This window comes from Paroedura picta, chromosome 1 (genome assembly GCF_049243985.1).
Source record: "Paroedura picta isolate Pp20150507F chromosome 1, Ppicta_v3.0, whole genome shotgun sequence".
In the NCBI taxonomy this organism is placed as follows: domain Eukaryota; kingdom Metazoa; phylum Chordata; class Lepidosauria; order Squamata; family Gekkonidae; genus Paroedura; species Paroedura picta.
The window spans coordinates 26,844,530-26,869,118 of NC_135369.1; the positions used below are offsets into that span (position 1 = coordinate 26,844,530).

Here is a 24,589-nt window from a genome sequence, read left to right on the forward strand (position 1 = left end):
CAGAGCACAAAAGTCAGCCCAGGTCCTTATGCATCAGAGGGATTGAGCCAGGAGGAGTGGCCCTTGCCGGAACTCAGACAAACTGCAGGTCTAAGTAAAATCCCACTAAAACCAGCAGGTCCTTTGAGCTGATGAGGCAAACATCGAAGGCCAATGAGCCAGCAAATAGCACAACTTTGGCCCAGTGCTGACTTCAAAGCTCATAAAGAATTCTGGTGCTGGATTCACTGACACATGCACACACCCACGCACACACCCTGGTTCCTTGCAACAGTGCAAACTTTAATGAGACATTTATACGGTACAACCAAGTACAACTGATTAAGACAGTCATTGAGTGTGGCTACCCACATGAGAATTTCACAGAAGGAAGGTCATCTAGAGAGGAAGCCATACTTGTTAAACAACTCATCCCTTGCAACCTATATGCAGATGTACATAGAAACAGAAGCAGGTGCCAGGGTGGGGTTTGCTGCAGAGCAGCTTCATTCTCTACCACCCTCCCACAGAGATTTGACGCTGGTTCCAAAGTGGATTTGTTGCCCTTCCCCCCACACTGTGCTATCAAGTTTGCCCATTATGGATTTATTTTCCAAGTGTCTACATACTTGTTGGATCTAAACGTCCTTTTGGGGGGAGGGACCAGCATCACCTCCTTCTTTACAAGGTGAAAACTCCTACAAGGTGAGGGAATTGCTTTGTGATAGGAAAAAGGGCCAGCCAACCATCCCTGTGTGTGGCTTCACTTTGAAAAAGTAGAGTAGGAAACTTTGGCACAAGGAGCAGCTGATCAGCCCTGTCTAAATCCAGCTCTTGCAGAGAAATTGATTTTTTTATCCAAACTTTGTTGCTGAACAGTCCGTATCCTGTACTAATAATGTAAACATGCTTCCACAGCCGGTTCCCCTCAGAATTGTAGAGGTTTGGATCCTATATCTTTGTTCTGCATGCACTTCTCTCCGTCCGTTGCATAGGCTGTCCTCTGCTCTGCTGTGACACAGTTTACTAATGTAACAGGATTAACTTTTGCTTATATATTCCTAGTGTTACAATGGTCAGTTCTTAGTCTGATGAAGGGTGCTTGCACTCGAAAGCTCACGCCTTGAATAAATCTTTGTCGGTCTTAAAGGTGCTACTGGACTCTGATTTTATTGTGCTACTTCAGACCAACACGGCTACTCATTTGAAACTCTGCTGTGAAAGACATTCCTCTATACACTACCATCTCACCACTTCTGCATCCCTTTCCTGAGGGACTAAAACTACCAACCTTGCTAGGGAACTTTCTGGGCAGTACAGAATTCGTCCAGCACCACGACTGAAGTGATGACTTTGTTCCAGGGGGTCTTTCTAATATGTAATGGGGTGACAGGCAAGCAGGACTGGTGCTTATTTGTTCTGGGCAGCTGCAGCCATGCATGCCGGCTTTGGATCATATTTCTGTACTCACTAGGACTGGAGCTCTGCCCATATTGTTTTACAGCTGCAGGCAAAAGGCCCTCCTCTGGGAGACCCAGTGCTATGTCCATTTTTCTCACTGTCTGAAGAGCCCCTGAGCCCCTGGGAGGGAGCCCAGAGGATGTCCACGCAACACTTTCAGCCCTGCGCACACCATCTTCAGATCTACTCTCAGTGAGAAGAGGGAGCAGGAACAATGTATAGTTGTTCCATGTATAATTTCAGTTTCAGCTCTATGTAAACCACCCTGAGCCTTCAGGGAGGGCAGCATATAAATATGAATGAATGAATGAATGAATGAATGAATGAATGAATGAATGAATGAATGAATGAATGAATGAATGAATGAATGAATGAATAAATCTATAAGGGACAGCAGATCTCCTCATTCTGGAACTGACAACCATATGAATGCTGCCAGACGACTTGGATGAAGGAGAAAGCACACTGGGGAACTGTGCTGAACACCCAAATATCTACTACAGGAGCAAGCTGTGCCCCCATTCGCCTTTGCTTGGGTACATTCATGCTGCTCATGTCAAACTGCAAATCCAATTACAACTTCCAACGCCTACAACCTTCAGGACAAGCAGGCAATGGTGCTTCCTAGTCCGGCATACAGAAGGGCATTCTTTCCACCTCTGTCCTAGCTGAATCACAGAAGCTGCCTGATCCCTTCAGCTGCTTCTGCCACTGGCTTCTCTTGAACACATAAAGACACCTCCAGAAGCAAGTCTGAATAAGACACCTAAATCCCAGGGAAGTTTAGACGACTAATCTCATTTCAAGAGGAGATTAGAGCCCCAAAGGCCCTGGCGACAGGAGCAAGGGTCACAAACTGCTGTCCTGCTGGGACACCCATATCATGTAGCTATCTTTCTTTCAGCCCCTCTCCAAACATGTACACTGTGCTCTGGCTTCCCAGTCGGGAAGGAGACAGCAGTTGAGTTGCCATGAGCATGATGCAAGTTTTACCAGGGAACAGAGGCCATCCTTCTCTGTGGCATAATGCCCCTGGTGCGTTTCCTGGCAGGCGCTCATGGGAACTGTAGTCCATGGATATCTGGAGGACCACAGGTTGACTACCCCTGCCTTAGGACACTGCAAGCACAGATACCCCAGATAGAGGTGGCATCATAAGAAAACACAGTGGCTGGAACTGGGGAAGGAAGACAGGGGAGGTGAAACACCTAATCACATCTTAACACCTTATATAGAGAGACTAGGGGGACATAACAGGGCTTTTTTGCCCTTTTCAACCATTACCTGCTACGGGGAGAGTTGGCTGGTTCATTTCTACAGGGGAGAGTAAAACTAAAGGGAAGGGCCTGCAGGCCACACAAGAATGCTTCAGAGAGGAGACGTCTCACCCTGCCCTGGCATGACTGAAGTTATGTGAGAAGGATTCCAGGAATTGCTAGAGGCCTGGAATCTCCACAGATGATGGAGAAAGCCAAGCCTACATGAGAAACATCCACTGCCAGGACGCCACCGTCATGGCAATAAGACCCATCTCTTTTACGCTTGCTTCATGGGGCTACAGGAAGCATCCAAACAGGCTGCTGCATCTAGGCTGCAACAATTCTTTAAGTGCACAATGGCGGAGGAGAAAGAAGCCTCAAGCTGTGTAAGCTTCTCAGAATTGTGATGCTGCTGAAGAACTCAGTTCAAAATACTTGCCTTTGCACCGGCTCTTTAAAAAAATCTCAATTTGTTTCCCTTCTTCTATTCAGTCCAACATAGACCATTCCCTTCTCTCCGACAGACTCCAGCTCCTCCATTATCTCTATTTCACCTCTTTCCAAGCATAGCATTTGCGGGGAAACACTGCAGGACCACCTCCACGCAGACCACAGTGACCCAATTATACCTAGGATAGTTGGGAGATCTTTGGCTGGCACGCTCGGCTTTCATATGCTTATGTGGAGGGGGGGCAGCCCAGATATATGACCACAGGCGCCCTGTGTGAGTACAACATCCCTGCCTAAGCTCCCTGCTGAATCCCATCCGTTTGCATAGTCCTGCTGCCCGCCAATTCAGCATTCTGGGCACTCAATCGGTGCCCAGAGCTTCGCAGCTGGAAGGTTCTAGGCCTTTCGCCCATTTGCTATGACCACAGACAGAGGCAGGGCTTTGCTTTCTGGCAGACCATCCCATTGTTTGCCGGGTTCTGCTTATTCAAGTCCCAGAACAGAAGCATTCAAAGGCAGCAGCAATTTGCTGTAGAGAACAATCTCTGTGTGAAGAGTAAATGCGCTTTAACAAGGGAAACCAACTAGAAACCAGCTGCCTGCCAATTCTAACTTCACAGGGCTCACATTTTACCTTGTTGCTCTGCCAGTTGTACAGGGGGCAGGGGGGAAAGAGGGGCCACAAGAGCAATGGGTCTAGGATAGCAGACTAGCACCTTTTCCGGCTATTTCTCTCAGCAGCTCCAGGGCTTGGCATCTGAAGACAATGCCTGCTCAGAAAGCCAACTTCTATGGAGACCACAACTCTCAGAATCCAGCACTGCAAGCCAGGTTTTGCAGCTTTCCGTGAGATTAAATCAAATGCTCTGCTTTGAGCCCAACAATCATTCTGTACCTGGATTGGTCCCAGGTGGACCATGCAAAAGGACAAAATCCCAAAACTAAGCTCATTCTGACCCATAATCTAACCCTGCTCCAAAAGTTAGCCTTTAAGGCAAATGGAAGCCTTCCTTTTTTTCTCCTTTCTGGAAGCACAACTCCCATCTTGGCTCCTGGCACACAGAAGCTAGCTAACCAATACTAAAAGGACAAAGATAAAACTACACAACGGAATTAATGCACAGGATAGTTACAACAAATCCTCTAATTAAAAAACAACAACTGTGATATGGAGGTTGTTCTGTTAGAGCAGTCCTCAGAAGACTTACAGAAAAATATTTAGCATTGACACCTCAGAACAACTAGGCTTAGACAGAGGCCACTAAGTATGGAAAACATATTCCAAGGAGGAAGGACCACAACTGTGAAGACCCTGTCCAGCCACAGATTCCTCCCCCCGCCCCCCTCCTTGTGTGAAGGACTCTGAACTGGGTGCTTCCAAGGATAGAATAGGAAGGCTCAGGGAGATAAAATAATTCATATTATTTTATATTACACTTTGGTGCTTTATGAATGCTTCATATTTATGTATTTGACTTTATATTGATTGTGTACCAAATCAGTTGTTCACCGCCCTGAGGTGAGCAATCATGAAGTGGCAGTATGGAGGGAGGGAGGGAGGGAGGGAGGAAGGAACAAGTGGCAGTGACATTGGTAGATCCTTTGGCTTTCCCAATCGGATCTCAGTGTTTGTAGGAACTTCAGAATGAAGTGGAGATTAGAAGTATCAGAATAAAGGAAGAAACCACAGAAAGGGAATAGGAGAGGGAAAGGACACATTGTGGATGCTTTGAAAACCCCCAAGCAGTGTACATAAAACTTAAGATACTTGGAATTAAAATGTCTATGTATTGTAAATATGCTCAGCTTCCAAAGCCTCATGTCTGCTTCAGATTCCTGTACCTTCTGGCTAATACAGCCTGTATAGGACAAAGAAACTGTTTAAGTCCAGATCATTAAAAAAAAAATGTCCTGTCTTTACTATGAATATTGACAGGTTCTATTTTAAGTCTTTTCTCATTTCCATTTTCTTGGTCATCAGAAATGGAGATATGCTTACGCCTGCTCTATCTCCAGCACTGAGTAAACCTGTAGTTATTGTTCCAATTAATTTTAAAATGCCATAGAGTTAAAAATGTATTATGTACAATGCAGCTATGACCTTACAATTGTATAGTTTTAAAACAGGTATTACATATGTTTTAGCTTGTCGCCGAATTTCCACAACCCCTCCCCCCCCCCCATGGTTTTGTGCTGGTGTTAAGGGCATAGCCCTTCAACGGTTTTGTTTCTTCCTGTTTGACCAGACCCAAAGAGTTTGCACCAAAGGGGGAGAATCAACTTAGTAGGGTTTGTCCTATGGAGTACCACAGGGTTTTGATCTTACACATGATCTTCAATATACGTAAAGCCGCTGAATGGGTTTGCTCGGAGCTTGGGGTTTGGTGTCATCAATATGCAAATGACACCTAACTCTTGTCTCCAGATGTGTCCATCTTGGTTCTGAACCGGAGCTTTGAGGCTGTGGTCCAGTGACCAGGGTAGAACAAATAGAAGAAGAGCTGGTTTTATATACCCTGCTTTTCACTACCCAAAGGAGTCCCAAAACGGCTTACAAACACATTTCTCTTCTTCTCCCCACAACAGACATCCTGCGAGGTAGGTGGCTCTGAGGGACCCCTAAGAGAACTGCTCTGTGAGAACAGCTCTAAGGGAATTGTAACTGGTCCAAGGTCACCCAGCTGGCTGCACATGGAGTAGGGAATCAAACCCGTTTCTCCACATTAGACTCTGCCACTTTTTAACCATTACATCATGCAGACATTGCTAGTTAGGAAAGCTGTGTCTAGAGAGACTGAATATATCTATCCTAAATGCACCAATGTTAGCTTTTTCAGAGCAGATTAACAGCTCACAGACCTTGCCTTGCTGTTTAAAAAACAGGCTGGGGTCCAGGAGTGTCCTCTACCAGTTGCATCTGGTTCATCAACTCTCTCGTTGTTTAGACTCAGTTGAACTGGCCATGCTGATCCACACTTCTGCAACCTGCAGTTCGATTACTGCAATGCATTCTGTGGAGGGCTACCTTTGAAGACAACCTGGAAACTATAACTGGTCCATAACGCGGCAGCCCAGCTATTGTCAGGGACTAGCAACCAAGGACATACGTTGCCCATAAGGAACATCTACACTGGTTGCCAATCTGTTTCCAAACTCCAGTTCAAGGTTACAAACTTTAAAACCCTTCACAACCTGGGACCCTCATTTGTGAACCCACATATTTCCATCTGTCTCTGTGCACCAGTCACTGACCAGCGTGTGAGCCTTCCCCATCATGGTTCCTGCTCTGCAGAATGGACTCCCTGAGAAGGGGATGGGAGCCCCCTTTCTTGGAGATCTTCAAAAAGTGCCACAAGGCTGGCTTGTTTGCCAGAGCTTTTGAGCGGGTTTGGATTGGCAGGCATCTTTTAAGAGAGGAGGGAGGGAGGGAGAGATTTAGGGTTTATTTTATTTAGGTTTTAACAGGAAATATTCTTTAGCTATTATTTCATGCTGTCACCAACTATGATGAAAGGCAAGGAATAAATGTTTTAATAAATTAATAAAATATCTGGAAGGTTAACATCTCAACTGGAAGCTACTTGTGAGACTCAAGAAGGCATCACAAGTAGTTCCTAATACTGAATACTTCTGTCTCTACAGCACTTAACAACTAACTGCCATGTTAGAAGTGAAAAGGAAGTGGGCTCTTTATTAAAGGCAGACCATGAAGGAAGCAGAAAAAGTAACCACAGACATGGAATGGATCCGCAGAACACATAATGCCAAAGCTATGCCTTCTATGGAGGTCCTGGGAGCCTACCAAGTATAAACAGGAATTCTAGTCCTAAAATTCAGCATCCTGAGGTCAGTTCTCATTGAGAAAAACCTAACCCAGAGTGTTGCAAGAATATACTTGGAAGTGAATGAGCTTGTGCTAGGAGGACTAAAACTCACTCACATTCCACCCAAACTGCTGCAAAGATAACATGAGGGTGGCAAGAACCATGTATAACACCTTGAACTCCCTGGAGGCTGGACAGGATTAAAACACACTAAATAAATTCATACATCTTGTGTGCTTTCCCCACAAAGGAGATGATAACAGCTGGTGGTGGACCCCTCTTTAAAGGAAGAAGATCACGTTAACAATACAATCTTATGCAGAGTTACTGGACTGATTTTGATGGGCTTAGATTGGAACAACTTTGCTGAGTAGAAGATTCTCAGTATTGACAGCCAGCGCCAACAGTCAATGTAGATTCAAATCATAAATTCCTCTAGAAACGTTTCCCTGAATCATTTGTTCTGTGCAACTCTAAAAAACAGAGAACCTCTGAACCGTCATCATCTCTGTGGAGGGCAAAGCAACATTCTGAATCCAGGACAACTTAGCATACATCCAGCCTTAATTAGAAGGATTTAGCCCTGGAGCACATGGTGCAGACACACACAAACTGCTTTTCTATATCAAGTAATCACAATAAGACACTGAGGGCTGGGGATATGGAGCTTCAGAGCAGTTTCAGAGGCAACTGTGAGCACCCAGGCTCATAGCTCTGAGCAAGAGAAGTTCCCAACCTCTACTGTGCCCAAATTAGCAGTTAGCGTCCCTCAACCAATACAACCCCTGCCACCCCCCCTTCCCACAGCACTCCATCTGGAGCTTTAATAACACTGCCTCACTCCAACAAGCTCACTGTCTATACAAGTCTTGGGAGGAAGCATATGGTTGGAAAACATTTTGTTATGCCTCCATAGTAAACCCTGCTGTCACATCACTGTGCTGATCGAGTCACAGGTTCACGTGGTACATGGCAAGTCAGGCGCATCAAGACATTCGAGGCTCCCAAGGGCAGAAGGGTAAAGTTGGAAAAACGGAACAGTGAGAGCGGGAGACCTGATTCACAGGTTGAATATCACTGATTTGAGGTTCGGTTCAGACAGGAAACAGGTAGAGTAATGGGGGATTCCTTGTATCCACCCTCCACTCACTGTTCATCTTTTATGTTTTTGCTCTGGCAGCTGCAAGGCGTAATCCGAACCAGCTATTTAAAACTGGGGAGTGGGGTCAGAGAGAGACACACTAACATCTGCTTTATGAGCCCAGGGCTCATTCTGTCAATTTTCATGTTTTTGAATGGCTGGACATCATGCTTCTCCTCCCTCACCCTAGTCTGCTGGAACTCTTGAGGATAATGAATGGAATAGGACAACCAAATAATTTAAGGGCATGGATGGCCTGTCAGATCCCTGGAGGCAGTGTTCTCACATGTTCTCACAAGGCCCTCATTCCCTAAGGTTTTAGCCTCTGTTATACCAGAGGCTTCTGTGAAGTACATTGATCAACTTTCTGTCATAGCAAAGTTCTCACTGGTTCTGTTGAACTACAGAACACAGACAGTGGAAGTCAAACCAGGGTGTGCATACCAAGGACTACACTTGACCCACTGGCTGTCAACAAGCTCTCACCCATTTCTCCCCTCTATATAACAAACAGGGATTGGAGAGAGTTGGACAGGGGAGTGAACATAAGGACTAAAGCATTATGCAATGTATAAACAACTCTAAAGATTCATAAGAAAAGTAGCCAAGGAGAGGAAGAATTAAACTCAGACCACACAGCTATCCACTGGGTCACTGCAGAACTCCAAGATAAATATTCCCAGCATGCATGCATGCATATGTGCATACAAACACAGTCCTCTTCAAGGAGCAGTGTTTACCTTTCGTCTAAAACCTAAGGAGGCTTATCTTCTAATCCAAACCCGTCTGAAGAGAGTCATCACACAACTCCATGGTGATTTTTGTTGAAGAACGGCTGGACTGTAGTGCCTAGACGCGACCTCACCTCCACCCACAGAGGCAGCCAGCAGCTCTCCTGCCCATCAAGCAAAGAGTCCAATTTAATTCCAGCCCCAACTCACAGCTCTATCATAGCATAAATACTGGGAAAGCAAATGCCTACAGGTTGAGCCTTCCACATCTCCATCCAGTCTGGGATCCCAGCAGCATCCAGCAAAACAGGGAACAGCTCTACGAAGCCCAGTGGAACCAAGAACAACTGCAGTGCAGATGCCTTACCAAAGTGAGGAAGAGTGGCCACTCCTCAAATCCAACAGAATGGTGGCAACTGACTGAGATGGGGGGGGGGGACTGGGCTGAGGGGGTGGGGCCAGGTGAGCAACAAAATCGCCATGTGCAGCATCCTGGTTTACTCTATTTATTTATTTATTATATTTATATCCCACCTTCCCCGAGGACTCAGGGCGGTTTACAGAAAACAGGGAGGATACAATTAACACATGGTAACAGGTAACAGTAACAGCAGTAATATTTTAACAATAATAATTTAACATGACAATAACAATAATACCATAAAATAGAAATTATAAGAGCCTCAGCTCAACTCTTACTGGACCCTAGTGACATGATGTATATAACAAATACATCCAGCCAATCAACTCTATTATCAATTACTGGACTAGGTAGAGGAGCATTCAGAGGCATCATGTAACAAATGCTGTCCTTTTTAAGGCAGCCCAGAAAGAGCTGAGGGGACAGCAGAGCTCATTGCTCGAGTTCCCCACTCTAGCCTTCAAAGACTTGCCATTTTTAGATCTCTTGCTTTGCTTGTTTTCCCATGTGTATCCCATATGCACGACAGCTGAACTTCCTAGATGCAAGTTCCTCAGTGTAAGCTTTCTAAATGCAAGTGGCTGTGGCTTAGTGAAAGAGCCTCTGCTTGGTATGCAAAAGGTCCCAGGTTCTATCCCTGCCATCTCCAGTTAAAACGATCAGGCAACAGGTGAAAGACCTCAGTCTGAGACCCTGAAGAACCACTGCCAGCCTAAGGAGACAATACTAACTGGTCCGATTCAGTAGAAGGCTGCTTCATGTGCGTGTTCAATAGGTGACCCATGGTTAAAATCAGTACCACCACATCTTCTGAGCTTCTGCTTGGTCTCTAGCTGCTGCCATTGCCCATCCCAAGTGATGCTGCACGTATTGTAAGATAATAGAATAAACAAATAAAATAGGGTGACCTAGGCTAAAGTCGGACAGCAGCACAGAATGACTGGCCCACACCACATTCCATGGGCAGGTTACTTGAGAATGCTTTCATGAGCCACTGAAGTGGTTTTCAATTGCAGGACAGACATGCTGAGAGTGGCAATTCTTCCCTGTGACATATGAAGAGGCCTCAGTCTCTGCCTACCCATCTCTAGATATGCTGAACCTGTTCAGCTTGGTGTAGTGGTTAGGAGTGCGGACTTCTAATCTGGCGAGTTGGGTTCGATTCCCCACTCCTCCTCCACATGCAGCCAGCTGGGTGACCTTGGACTCTCCACAGCACTCATAAAGCTGTTCTGACTGAGCAGTAATATCAGGGCTTGCTCAGCCTCACAGGGTGTCTGTTGTGGGGAAAGGAATGGGAAGGCGACTGTAAGCTGCTTTGAGCCTCCTTCGGGTAGAGAAAAGTGGCATATAAGAACCAACTCTCCTTCTCTTTCTTCAAAGATATAAAATAAAAAACATTAAAACAGACAAACGGTGCCTATTCATATAGAAGAAGGAATATTAACAGGGTGGCAAAGATGGATAAACATATTTGGAATTGCAAGAACCCAAGAACAAGTTTTAAAATATTCTAAAATGAGAAAAAGAGAGGAGGGTTAGTAATTGCAAGTATAAAATTATATTATCTAGTGCAGGCCGTCTCAACATGGGCTTAATGAAACCATGGGGGTTGATGGCCCCAGAAGGATTTCCCAGTTGGGTAAGAGGTAATTTTGTATATACTTTTGTTTTTTTTAATCAGGTAATATGACTATATATGGTTATGTTGACCCATTCCCCCCTCCCGAAATGGCTAGTTATGAGCCTGGAGGGGTAGAAAGGGGAGGTGTCCCAGCCATAAGAATCCTTGCTGGCCAAGGCTCGCTGCATGAAGTAGTGACTGGAATCCAGAGAGGTAAGTACTTTCATTTTAACTTAACTGTCAGGGGGCAACAGAGTGCTCCCCTCCCCCCAGCCACTCCACCTTCGGGCAAAGACAGACAGGTGTGATGTGCCTTATTGGGTGCAATCCCAGTCCCTTCCAGCCCCTTGGGGAGTTAAAGGGGAAGGACTGCAATTGCCCCCTTCCCAGCATGACCGCAGGAGAGGAAGGGATAGATAGGCAAGGTGCTTGCCCTCGCTGCATGTTCAGGCAACCTGTTGCAAAATTAAAGAGCCCTGCAGATCTGTGACCAAGCTGGCCAAAATTTGTTCATGAAGTCTGGCCCTACTTTTTTTCATTTATTGTGAGGGACGAAAGGGAAGTGTGGGGGCAGCACACATGTGTGTGGATGGGGGCGGCAATGCTGGGGCTTCTGCAAGCTACGGGAAATGGAGCACTGGCTCAGGGCCACCCAGCTGAGCTCTGCTATAACAGTAGCCAGATGACCTGCAACTGCAGTAGCCTTTCTCACCAGCATGCCTGGAGGTTGGTGAAGAGGGCAGATAGGCAGGTATGTGCCAAGGCAAGGAAGGCCACCCCAGACAGAGCAGCCCATTGTTGGGAGCGGGGCAGTGCAACAGAAGCCTGCCCCGGCCCAGTTCCTGGCCCAGCGGAATAAGCTGCTGGACCATTTTTGGTGCTGAGGGAACAAGGGCGATGGAGCATGATGTCACATCCGGTGGGAGTGTCTGGGTGGTGGCACTTCTGATGACATATGACTTCCTGAGGCATGATAGGGAGGTATGGTCGGCTGATATAACTTCCACTGTATCGTAATGTATGATAATGTATGGTAAATACGGTATATAATCAAGGGAGACCTGGTAAGATATTGCAGATGAAGGAATTAGCATTTATTGGCTACTATATTACCAATTACTTTAAAGACTGTGTAGGCAAAGGGGTTGCAGGTTACAGTAGATGAGCGATTGGGTTGTGAGTGTCCTGCATAGTGCAGGGGGTTGGACTAGATGACCCATAAGGTCCCTTCCAACTCTGTTATTCTATGATTCTATGACTAAAGAACATCACCAACAGGGAAAGCAGAGCTCTAGGAGAGATGACTGAGTTGAAACAGCTGATTAAAAACCAAAAAGATCTGCTCTCTGTTTTTACTTCAGTTAGAAAAAGAAGAGCAAGTGAAAAATGCATGATTAAACGGATGTAGAATTTTAGAGAGCATATTCCTGTGCACCACGGTAAATGGCTATGGGGAAAAGATATGACATTCACAGCCTATCAGGCATTAAGAGAAAAAAATTATAAAATATTTTTAGATGCCATATTATCCCAAAGGATATTAAGAAAGTAAATAAAAACTACAAAGGAAAATATAAGAAGTGTCAAGATATAGACGGAACCTTTTGCCATATGTGGTGGACTTGTAAAAAATTAAAAAGATACTGGAAGGGAATACATGGGAAAATGCAGATTAAAATATAAATTCCCCATGGAAGTTAAGAATATGCTATAAGGCAAACACTGGCAGGGGCTCATGGGAATTGTAGTCCATGAACATCTGGAGGACCACAGGTTGACTACCCCTGCTATAAGGAATATTGTCTAACAAACTACCAAAAGTTTTGGAAGAGGTATTTGAATATATGGTGACAGCAGCTAGAATTATCTACGCAGCAAAATGAAAACCAGACATCTGTCCAAGCTTAAAGAATGGAAAAATAAATTTGCCAATTATGCAGTGGTGGCAAAGTTAACAACTTATTTGAGAAACAAATCAATTTCAAGATTTATGAAGAGTTAATTATGTAACCAGGAAACAAACTTAGCATGAGAAACAATTGAAAGACTATATATTAGTGTATTGCAATGCATACAGATGTATTGCAGAGCAGAAGCAGAATAAGTTTTGAATATAAAAGTATAAGGAAGAGGATTTTGAACACAAATTATCTTATGATTTTTACTGGAAGATATATAATAGATCTTCTTTTGAACTTGGGTATACTGAAAGCTGTAGCCAGTGTCTAGAAATGATGAGATCTATAATGTGGAATATGTGGCGATGATGAAATTAATAATATAGTTTAATAATATAAGAGTACATCAGTTGCAAAGCTTGAAATTTGGAGTATTAGAGGTAGGGCTGTTATACTTGGAGAATGTCCTGTTATATATATGGTTTGTAGTGGTTTGTACAATTTGTTATATGATCCCTCTTTTTCTTTTGTGTCCCTTTTTATGGTTGTGTGTGTGTATACACATACACACAATGGTGGAAGAAGAAAGATAACCAGGAAGAAGCTGCCTGGAGAGGTTGTTGAATAGTTTAAAGGAAGGTACTATATGTATCAATTAGCATTTACATAGGTCAGAACTAGACAACTCCAAGGGAGCTGCAGTTGAAAAATCTGAAAATTTTACAGACTTGGGCAAGGAGAGTACCTAAAATCTCACAATGACCTTTCCGTTCCAGAAAGTAGCTATTTTTCCAGACTGTGTCTTGAGTTGCCTCCTTCCTGCATAACTTTAAACCTCATTGCCTCTGCTGATTCTCCTCCTCAATAGGAACCTTTCTTCCTTTCACTGTGTTAGCCTGACTTGCATGTTCAGAAAATGCTGCTCTATGATAAGCAGTCAACTACCGCCCCAAAAGCACTCTTCCACCTTCTACCCCCTTTCCATCCGGGACTTGTTTGAAGGCTGTGCTGGCTTCAGAGGAATCACGCAATGCAAAACAGACTTTCTTCTCACGCTTGCCGAGAGGAGGACATCCTGCAGGTGATCCCTTCAAGCGCAGGTACACACCCCACACATACCTGCCTGGAGCATCAGGCACAAGCGCCAATTATTATCTCCAACAGCCTTATAAATGTTAATGCCAGGCAAGTTCAAGGGCGATCAAGATTGCATTTAAGGCAAGCCCTGCAGAACAGTAGGACCAAACTTCCCAGGAAGAAGACAATTCCAGGGACAAATTGAGGGTCCAGTGGCACCAGTTCAATTCCAGGGAGTAAAAGGGAACGTTTACCTATAAGCCAAGGAATAGCAAGAAGTACAGAATTCAATTCAAAGGGGTTTCATGAGTAAATGAACCATCCCAGATAGATCATTCACAACACATCAGTTCAGTTTTTCTGCTGAGCCTTTTCACATATTCATTTAAGATATCATCAAGTGATGTACGTATATATCTGTATAGTACATATGAATTAGAGGCAGTTCACAGAACTATGGTGCTCTTAGGCACTCAGATATCCCATATGATAAGGTTTGTATAGAGCATTACAGGCAGCAAAGTAGTTAAAGGTTGCAAGGTACCTTTCAAGTTGGACTGTAAAATATTTTGCAGGATAAAGAAGCCCACTTTACTGCCGTCTCCCTGACCATAACAACAGCCATTCAGCTAGGCTGCCAGAGAGCAGATCAGGCACAGGCTCAGTCATAACCTTTTGAGATCTACCTGGGTCACTCCTGTGACTTTGCAAAAAGATAAGTATGCACCAAGAAAGAAGCACACGTGCAAGTAGCTGTCACTCAGAAAGAATGCTGATACCACAAGAAGTTGCAGGGGGAGGGGAAGGGGAGAAAGAGCTCAGTTTGCTATTTTGGAGGCCCAGGGTCTTACAAAACTGGTTCTGACAGCTGCATCCCTCCAATGGTGAGCACAGCCACACCTCTCTTGCTTTCTGCAGCAGCTGCAGAGTGTCCAGAAGAGGCATTTGGAAGCCACAAGACAGGGAATTTACACACACTCTTGTGGAATCCACAAGTAGCAGTCTTCTGGTGCAAGAATCCTCACTTGCTGACAGAACAGTTGCTCAGCACTCTGCCTATAATGGAAATGCTGAGACAGGCTACTGGCATCTAGACACTGCACTGGCTGGCGGATTGCAAAGGCAAAGCCCCCCAAGGTGGCTCGCTGAATGACATAGCTGTTCTTTCCCACCCTCTTTCCCACTGTGCCAGGGATTCCTAAAAGGTCAATCAACAAAAGTGTCAGGGAATGAAATTTAATGGAGACATGAATTTGGGACAAAAAGATTCAGAACCTGGTCACCTTTCTATGTAACCCACACACAGAATCACCAAGCAGGAAAGAACCTAATATGTATGTAGCTCACCCAATCTCCCAAGAATGGATGTCCCATATAAAGCACCCTGACAGATTAAAAAAAGAAGACACCAAGCAACACCCTCCTCTACTGAAACAGCTTTATCACAGCTGAACCGTTCTCAAATTTAGCAGTAGCTTCAAATGGGTAGCCCTGTTGGTCTGAAGTAGCACAATAAAATCAGAGTCCAGTAGCACCTTTAAGACCAACCAAGATTTATTCAAGAGTGCTTGCACTCGAAAGCGCATGCCCTGAATAAATCTTGGTTGGTCTTAAAGGTGCCACTGGACTCTGATTTTGTTTTGTTGTGCTGCTTCAGACCAACACAGCTACCCACTTAAATCTAATAAAATCAGAGTCCAGTAGCACCTTTAAGACCAACATTTATTCAAGGCGTGAATAAATGGTCTTTGTTGGTCTTAAAGATGCTAACGGACTCTGATTTTATTTAGTAGTAGCTTGTTGAACACCATCTCTGTGTGTATAACTTCATGCCAACCTCCTTCATCCTAAATGTAGGAAACCCTCTCCATTGTATCATGGCAAGTGACAGCCAGTTAGACAGGGACAGTCAATGGGAACTGGACCGTGGATCCAAAAGTATTGGTCCTGAACCTGATCACCTTTCTGCGTGACCAACCCACAGAATCCCCAAGCTGAAAAGAACCAAATAGAGCAAGCTTCATTTTTAGTTAAGGGGCCAGAACTGAGCAAAGCTACCTCTCCTTACAGCAGCCTACCAACCTCCTTAAGCCAAATGGGCTTGTGTGGCACTTGCCAGCACTTTGAGGATGAAGTTGCTTGACATCACTGTAGAAAGCCATCCCTGATCCAGACTATTCAACCTCCCACCATTTAACCCTCATGGTCACTCTCACCCACACCTTGAAAATATAGGGCTCCTTATTGTGCACAGACACCTCACACCGGATCAGTAGGCAAGCTTCTCCTCTCAAAACCAAGGCAGGTGCCCTTGCACTACAGACAAGCAGTCCCCAAAAGGCAAGGAGTTTGGCATCAGGTACACACACCACCTTTAGGGATGACAATCAGATGCCAAAGGTCCCAACAAAACCAAAGGGCTCAGTTAGCACCCAACAACTGCTGCTCACGACCTCTCCCGCCAAGGCTCTGATCCAGCAGGGCACAACCGGGTGGGGAGGGATGGCCAAGCGCCGCCGCAGCGGCCCAGAGGGACGGCCGGTCCCAGCAGGGGCCGGGAGGAGAAGGGCAGCCCAGCCCCATCCCCACCCCCACCCCCCGATTCCTGAAATGTTTCGCCTGGACCGGGACGGCAGCGGGACTCTTTGTCCGGGGGGAAGGGGCGCCTCGGCCCAGCCCAGCCCAGCCCTGCCTTCGGGGCTCAGAGCGCTCCGGCAATCTCGGCCAGGCTGGAGCCGGCTCCCAAGGCGGCCCATCGTCGGTATCCGGGACGCATCCCAGGCCGAGGCGCACCTGGACGGGCGGTCAGGCGGCGGACGAGGGTCCCCGAGGACGGGCCAGGATGCGCCGCAGGACTCCCCCCCCCCGCGCCCCTCCCGCCCCCAGGTGGCAACCGCTGCCACCTCCCCCGCCCCCACTGCAGTGGCGCTGAGGCGGCGGAAAAAACGCGGAGGATGCCCAATAATGAGGAGGAGGATGACGGGGCAGATTTCCATTCCGTTCGCTTGACACCCCCCCCCCCCCGAACACTCACGGCGGTGCCGGCGCGGCAACGGCGGCTGACTGGCTGGCTCCCTCCCTCCTCCGGCCTGCCTCTTCCTACCCGCGGCGGCGGCGGCGGCGGAGACTCCTCCGGCTCTTCGGCCTCCGAGTCCGCACCAACCGGGCCGGCTTTGCGGGAGGGGGGAAAGAGGGCCCTCCCGCGCATGCGCCGCCCCCCACCAGGCTTCCAGAGCAGGGACCTGTCGTGCCTCGGCCTTAGCCCCGCCTCTCTTCCCGCTGCCATAGCAACCGCAAAGGGCGGGAGAGGAGAGCGGGCGACTGAGGCCGCTCTCATGGCAACCGCAGCCTCAAAAGCCCCGCCCACACGCTCTCCCTGTCCTCGCGCTCCTCTTGTACCTGCGCTGGCCTCAAACGTGGATCGGTCGGGTCCGTTTGGACCACAGATCTCGCCCTTCCACGCCTCCCTCAGCAGTTTCTGGGATCTTGCTTAAACTTAAAAAAAATAATAATTAAGACTAGTTTTCGTGTGCAGAGTGCCCTTGAGCATGTCCAGAGTGCCTTCCTTTTTCAAAAGGGGATCAGTTTGAAAGCAACAGGGCACATTGGTTTTAAGTCACGGGCAGTGTTCTCTATAGTCTTTTGTTTATTGTTTTCTAAAACAACAAAAGGGCGATAGAGAAAGTAGGAAAATTAAACAAGGCACCCCCCCCCCCCACACACACACACACACAGATTGGCCTTATGGTCAGTTGGCAACCCTTCAAGTTTACGAGAATTAGGAAAACAATTACGTAAGGAGTGAGCCGGATGGCAACTATGTTAGGGGTACTAAAAAGGGACCCATTGTGGACATCTCAAGGCTTAGAGGGATTTTGTCGGAGAAAGTGCCAGTCCAGCCTCTGTTGCCAAAAGCAGGGGGAGGACAAATCGAGACAGTCTATGCTTGCTAGCCTTTTTTCTGACTTCCCAAGACCAGAACAAGTCATGCATCGGTCGATTTGTCTGCAGTCAGAAGAAAACGAGCTGCTTCCTGGTGTCCTGTATAAACTGGATGGCCGGTGGGAGATACATAGACAGGACTATTCAGAGGTTTGTTATCGGTTTTTCACTCTTAACATTTTTCTCCATTGCTGTTTATGTGCTACTTGACCATATACTTCCCCACTGTTGAAATATATACTTGTAAATGTATGCACAAGCATGCCCAGAGCAACTTTGATGTAAAATCATCAAACGCTTTGCATGTAAAAAGAGCTATATAAACTACTGAGCTGTTAGATCCTGTCTATTCCTTCTAGTTTCTATGCTTGGCAAGATAACGTATTAATAAATATGTTTATATCTTTTCTTTTTTTCCCTTGGAAATCAAGACGTCTTACACAGCATTGATAAGGTGGTCTTCCAAAAAGGGCACTGAACAGACTCTGCACCTTTCTCCCCAATGGGGACCTACAGTGGCTTATGTTGTTCTCCTCCCCTCCAGTTTATCCTCACGAGAACTCTGTGAGGTGGCCTCAGCTGAGAGTGTGGACTGTCCTGGGGTTACCCAGCAAAATGCCATGGCTGAGTAGGGATTGGAAACTGGTTCTCCCCACCACCCCACTCAAATCACAACATTACACTGGCTTTCAAAGTACAATACTGCTGAGAAAGAATGGGATTTGAACCACAAGTACTCTACTATAGGATGGGATCAGCAATTCATTCTACCACAGCTTTGCATTTGCAAAGAAACTCCTTGCTGCTTTTCCGGTCTGCAACATAAAATGCAGAAATCCCATATCAGTGAACACTGAACACTGAACACTACTATTGTTTATTTGTTTAATGTAGCAACAGGCTGTATTTCATGGCCATTTTGTGCATTCAGAGGCAAACCTGACCTTGTCGGCCTGCCTGAGCTCACGCCCCTCCTGGATTTGCAACCCACCTGCAAGAGACTTGTGACCCACTCTTTGGTCTCTATCCACAATCTGAAAAACATTGCTCTAAAGGGCCACTTTCCTCTAAAAATGATATAGAGTTTGTTCTTTTCACCCCTTTTTGATGGAATCCATTTCAGAAAACCCGGGTGAGATTTCTGCTCCTTAAGCCCTGCCGTTTTAGGCTGGTTCTTGGGCCTGCTTTCATCTGTGGCCCTTGGTTGGATTTTAATCTTGCCTTTTCCCTTGATCCTGCTGCCTCTCTTGAGGACAGCCTCTGTGACTTCATTGCTTTGCCGTGTGCTTAAAAATGGTCCTGTGAAGTGTTGGAACTAGCTCTGTGTGCAATGCCTCCTGACTTGCTCACAAGGAACCTGGCTGATGATAGCTAAAAAGTATCAAGCTGACCAGTACAAAGGTGCTCTAGATCAGGGGTAGTCAACCTGTGGCCCTCCAGATGTTCATGGACTACAATTCCCATGAGCCCCTGCCAGCGAACGCTGGCAGGGGCTCATGGGAATTGTAGTCCATGAACATCTGGAGGGCCACAGGTTGACTACCCCTGCTCTAGATCAGTGGCGAGGCCCAGATCTTCTTGGTTTCAACAATGCTACATTGTCTGGTGCTGCCTGGCTAAGGAATCCATTTTTCTTTTTTTAGATGTTGTGTCTTTTGGAGGAAGTTGCTCACCTTTCTGTAGAATATATAACCTATCCTATCCTGCTTAGAAATGGCTTTGCCATGTCTCTGGTATACTTAGCTGACTTGCCAGGTTGACTTTTGGATACTTGTCTCCTGAATTTCCCAGCTGGCACACATGGGACAAGCTCTTGTTTACCTTCAGGATATAGTCACCTCCATAATATAGGAACCTGATACCTGTCACATAATACTGTGACATGATTCATAACCCAATTCCTCCTAAGCAAAAGAATGATATTGGTAGGGGGAGGCAAGGAAGGCAGGGGCAGAAATTAAGACCTGTTCTTGACCCCATTAACACCATCAAATATTTGAAGGAAATTTGCAGAAGAGGCAGGGCAGGTTGACCACAGTTAATAGGATTTCTGCAGCTTCTTCCACCAGCTGTATCTGTTCTCTGTGTTTTCAAGGGTTCTGCAAGACCTTAATTGCAACAGAGACTATAAACTACCCTTGTAGTCCAGCAGCTTAATCCTCAGCATCTTTACACAAAAGCCAGTTCCGTTTTTGAAATGTACACTATCTGATCAGGGACAGACTACTGAAATATGTGAAGTATTCATGTTAACCTTCCTATTCCTTTGCTCCAGTCTTCCGAAATCCTGATGTATTAGCTATTGAAAATCACACTTTATTGCTTGTACTGACGCACTCTGGTTAATCTGCCTTGTGAGTCCCTGTGAGAAAGGTGAACTATAAATAATGTAAATACATTTTAAAAAGAAATAAATCAAGCCTGACAGCAAAAGCCAAGCGGCTGTTAAGATGTGACAATGGAGCTGCAGTAGGATTTTAAAAATGCAACCCCAAGGTTTCTGGGGACATGCAGAAGATGTTGGCCAAGTTGTACAGAGCACCTGCCTCTCTTCATCCATTAATATCAGTCTGGCTATCGACTACTTTGGGCATTTGGGTGTGTGTTTTTTGAAGGTTTTCTCTTAAATTCTAAGGTTGAAAGAGAAATTGTGTAAGAGCAATACTTTTTCTTCTACAAAATCAAGGTGTGGACGACAGATGTCCCAAGAAAACCAGAGCAAACCAGACACAAGTCCCAAAATTTAAAAAAACCACAATCAGTAAAAATGAAAAATATCAGACTGGCTGAATCAGCTGACAAGCAATACCAAAAATATGTGGATCTGCTGAGCTGTGGGATACTGAATGCAGCTACTGTCATGGAAAAGAAACTGGTCCTTGTGTAGCAGTCTAATGCCATGGTGGGGAGGTATGTTAGCCTACTGCGGCCAGAACCATTTAAAAAGTCTCATGATACCTTAAATTCTACCCATTAATTGCAGCAGAAACTTTTTAGGTTCTGAGCCCATTTCATGAGTGACGTAAGTCTTAAGAAAAAGTGCAGCAGTCACACAGAGGTTTCTAAAGGGCATGGAAGGGGCTTTCACAGATTTCTGAACTTATAGAATCATAGAGTTGGAAGGGAACTCCTGGGTCATCTAGTCCAACCCCTGCACTATGCAGGACACTCACAACCCTATCGCTCATCCACTGTAACCTGCCACCCCCTTGAGCCTTCACAGAATCAGCCTCTCCTTCAGATGGCTATCCAGCCTCTGTTTACAAATTTCCAAAGATGGAGAACCCACCACCCCCCGAGGAAGCCTGTTTCACTGAGAAACCGCTCTGTCAGGAATTTCTTCCGGATGTTTAGAGGGAATTTCTTTTGAATTAATTTCATCCCACTGGTTCAGGTCCATCCCTCCGGGGCAAGAGAGAACAACTCTGCTCCATCCTGTTTATGGCACCCTTTAAAATACATGAAGATGGTTATCAGATCCCCTCTCAGTCGTCTCCTCTCCAGGCTAAACAGAGCAAGCTCCCCAAACCTTTCCTCATACGTCTTGTTCTCCAAACCCCTCACCATCCTTGTTGCCCTCCTCTGGACACGCTCCAGTTTCTCTACACCAGCGGTCCGCAAGCTTCCGCTTGCCGCGGACCGCTGTGGCATAGTGGGGGGAGAGGGTGGCCCGGGGGCCCGCGCACGCGCGGCAGCCCCAGCGCAAACGCGCATGCGCGGACTGCCGCACGCACGTGTGCGGCAGTCTGTGCATGCGCGTTTGTGCCGCCGCCATGCCGGCGGGCACGGCTTCCCCTCCCGGCCCCTCCGGGCCGCGAGCAAATCGGCCGCCAAAGCGGCCGATTACCTCGCGGCCCAGCAAGCTTCTCGCTTCGGGGGGGAGGGAAGGAGCCACGGCCCGGCGTCGAGGCCTTCACGGCCCGGTGCCGGGCTGCGGCCCGCGGGTTGGGGACCACTGCTCTACATCATTCTTCAACTGAGGTGCCCAAAAACCTGTATATGTACAAAGAAGTAGGGCCAGGCCAAAACAGCTTCCCAGATGCTGCCAATTGTGAAGGGATCATAGATTATGGAAAACATGTGCAACACTGTCTTAATTGCTGCCCCAGCCTACTGCTTGCATTGCCGAGGCAGTTGGCAAGTGTACAGAAGGGGGCACCTGTAAGAAAAGGATGTGTCTTCTAATCCCTGCTTCCTTTTAGCAGCATTTCCAATGTTTAGTGAGTTACACTTGAAGATTCACCTTGTATCTTGTGTTCATGAATCTTTAGGAAAGCAGCTTGCAGGAAATGAATATAGCTCTTTGGGGGGAGTGTGACGGGACATGAATGTGAAGGTTTCAGATTGAAACAGTCTCGGGGCCTGTGAAATTGGCTCCCTCTTTCTTGGGATCTCGCAGGAATTGAAGGCCAAGTCTGTGTCTCGACGCAAGTTTTCCCTTGGGGCCACATGACCCGCACTGCTGAGATCAGCCAGGAGGCTGCAAATCCGGAAGCCCTTAATTCAGCCCTGGATACAATTCAGATCTAGTATAAGACTATTCTACCCGTGAGGAGCTGCAGGCAGAATGAGGTCACAGCCCTGCTGGACATGAGCAAGTTCCATGCATGTGAGGGATGTGACTTTGGGGTTCTATAAAGCTTTTTAACAATTATTTCGATTGCAATGTGAGGAGGTGTTAAGATGCATTAAAGGTTTCGTTGTGAAGCGTTTTTGACTCCTGAGACCAAAGGGCAGAGATGCCTCAGCAGGCATCACTGCCCTGGCTTGTCCATAAACATCAGAGCAGCCTAACCAGTGGATATGTATGCCTCTCCAAGAATGATTTAAAAGAGCTTCTGCTTTTGGGAAGTGCCTGCCTTTTGTTTTCATATGAGCCACCCAGTGTGCATTGCTATACATACAAAGAGTCTGAAAACTACCTCCTGTTTACAGACCCATCAGAAAGCTTTGCACCAAATACTGTTTCTCATACCTGCTTTGATCACTTTATGCTTATTTTGGATCTGTGGTGTCTCCTTCTGTACTCATGTCTCAGAAAAACAAGCTTGAGATAATTACCACTTCGTGTCTTGCTATCAACTAGGTTCTTAGCGTGCCCAGCCAGGATTTGTCGATCAGGCTGAACGGCAAAGACACTTTGGAAGGCCACACAGAAAACATCCAGCCTGGGGTTCCCCTGAGTCCTTTTGTTTCTTTGCAGTGACTCTGCCTGCCCCGAGGGACCCTGCAGTTGCTCAGTGCCAGAGAGGAAACAGGAGGAGCTGAGGATGGCAAAAGCCACCTTGGACTCAGCTCAGAATGTCAGCAAGTAGCTGTGTTATTCACTCTATCACAGCAGAAAAGGGCAAGAGTCCAGTAGCGCCTTAAAGACTATCAAAATTTGTTGCAGAGTGGCTCACAAAAGTTCAATTTTGATAGTCTTTAAGGCGCTACTGGACTCTTGCTCTTTTCTGCTGCTGAATAAAGATCAGGAAATAAATAATTGAAAGAACTTATTCATAGGCACCAAGAAGCATCAGCAAAATAGATTCCAGAGAACGTGGCGTAATTCGCTGTTATGCAGAACCAGAAGAAAACCTCTTCTGGAGGGGGCAGTTTTGAGGGAAGTTGCAGGAGGGAGGGGCTGACCTAGATGGCCCAGGCTAGCCTGATCATGTCAGATCTCAGAAACTAACCTGGGTCAGCCTTCTTTAGAAAGGAAGACCACCAAGGCAATCCAAAGTTCTGTGCACAGACAAGCAGTAGCAAACCCCTTGTTATTTTCTTGCTTTGAAAACTATGGGTTTACAATATGCACCAGCAGCAATAAGAAGGAGGGAAAGCTGAGCCCTCCCCCCTCAGCTGCTCCTCTGCTGAATGAAGCAGCTTTCCCCAGAGAATTTTTTCCAAAGGATAATCTGCACAAGACCTAGTCAGGCCCCAAGTGTGTTCGATGGTCCAGGAGCTGCCCCAGAGCCATCTTAAGGATTCACAAAGCATAACTGGTGCTATCCCTTGTGCTACACAAGTAACTGTGCCCCGTCCTCACCTAGGGATAGATGGAACTTGAGAAGCAGCTGACAGCTTCACTTTTCTGAAAACATTTCTCAAACTTTGGTGGGACTCACAAGCGCAATGCCCCAGTATCTAAGGGGACCTTCACTCTTACACGACTTCTGGTCCACATGCATGTTCGATGAGCGATGTGCATGCTCAGTTCTAGCAGATCGTGTGCCTTGCCTTTGTTTCTTTCTTGCGGTCCACAAGGCATAAATAAGAAGCCCCCCTAACCATACAGCACTGCAGGGCTCATATGTAGTACACGCTGTATGTGCTAGTAGGCTAAGCCGTTTCTGAGCTGTGCTAGGGTTCCAGAAGACAGGCAGAAATCTGCCTAAAAAGCTGCAAAGAGCTACATCTATTCAGAAGAACATGGGAGAGAGACTGTAGAAACCGACCATGATTGCTACTCAAGCATAACCATCATCCATCTGTTAGAATCACAGAATCATAGAGTTGGAAGGGGCCATACAGGCCATCTAGTCCAACCCCCTGCTCAACACAGGATCAGCCCTAAGCATCCTAAAGCAAAGTTAAAATAAGGTACTTCCATTCCTGCTCCCCTTCTCCAACCACAAAGCCCATCACCACCATGGCCCACCTGCTTACCTTGGGGGTAAGTCTCCTTCCACTGCCATTGCTAAGAAGCAGCCACCTACCCAGTAAGGCACTTGACAAGTTTCTGAGGAAGGAAGAACTTGGTGCGTTGTCTAGCAACCACGGAACACCCTGCCCAGTCT

General features: G+C 46.5%; 1 protein-coding gene across 4 annotated transcripts in view; it reads right to left on the reverse strand.

The window, feature by feature from the left end:
- MAPRE3 (microtubule associated protein RP/EB family member 3) overlaps positions 1 to 24,589 on the reverse strand; it is a 50,923-nt gene extending 26,334 nt beyond the window's left edge. Inside the window, exon 1 of one of the 4 annotated variants that reach the window (XM_077330529.1) lies at positions 24,459 to 24,589. In XM_077330529.1, the coding sequence (XP_077186644.1) occupies positions 24,459 to 24,487 (29 nt within the window). In that variant the 5' untranslated portion in view covers positions 24,488 to 24,589. Of the gene's footprint in view, positions 1 to 16,658; positions 16,678 to 16,899; positions 17,134 to 24,458 lie in introns of those variants that run through there. The other 3 variants (XM_077330548.1, XM_077330539.1, XM_077330558.1) reach the window with 3 other exon arrangements.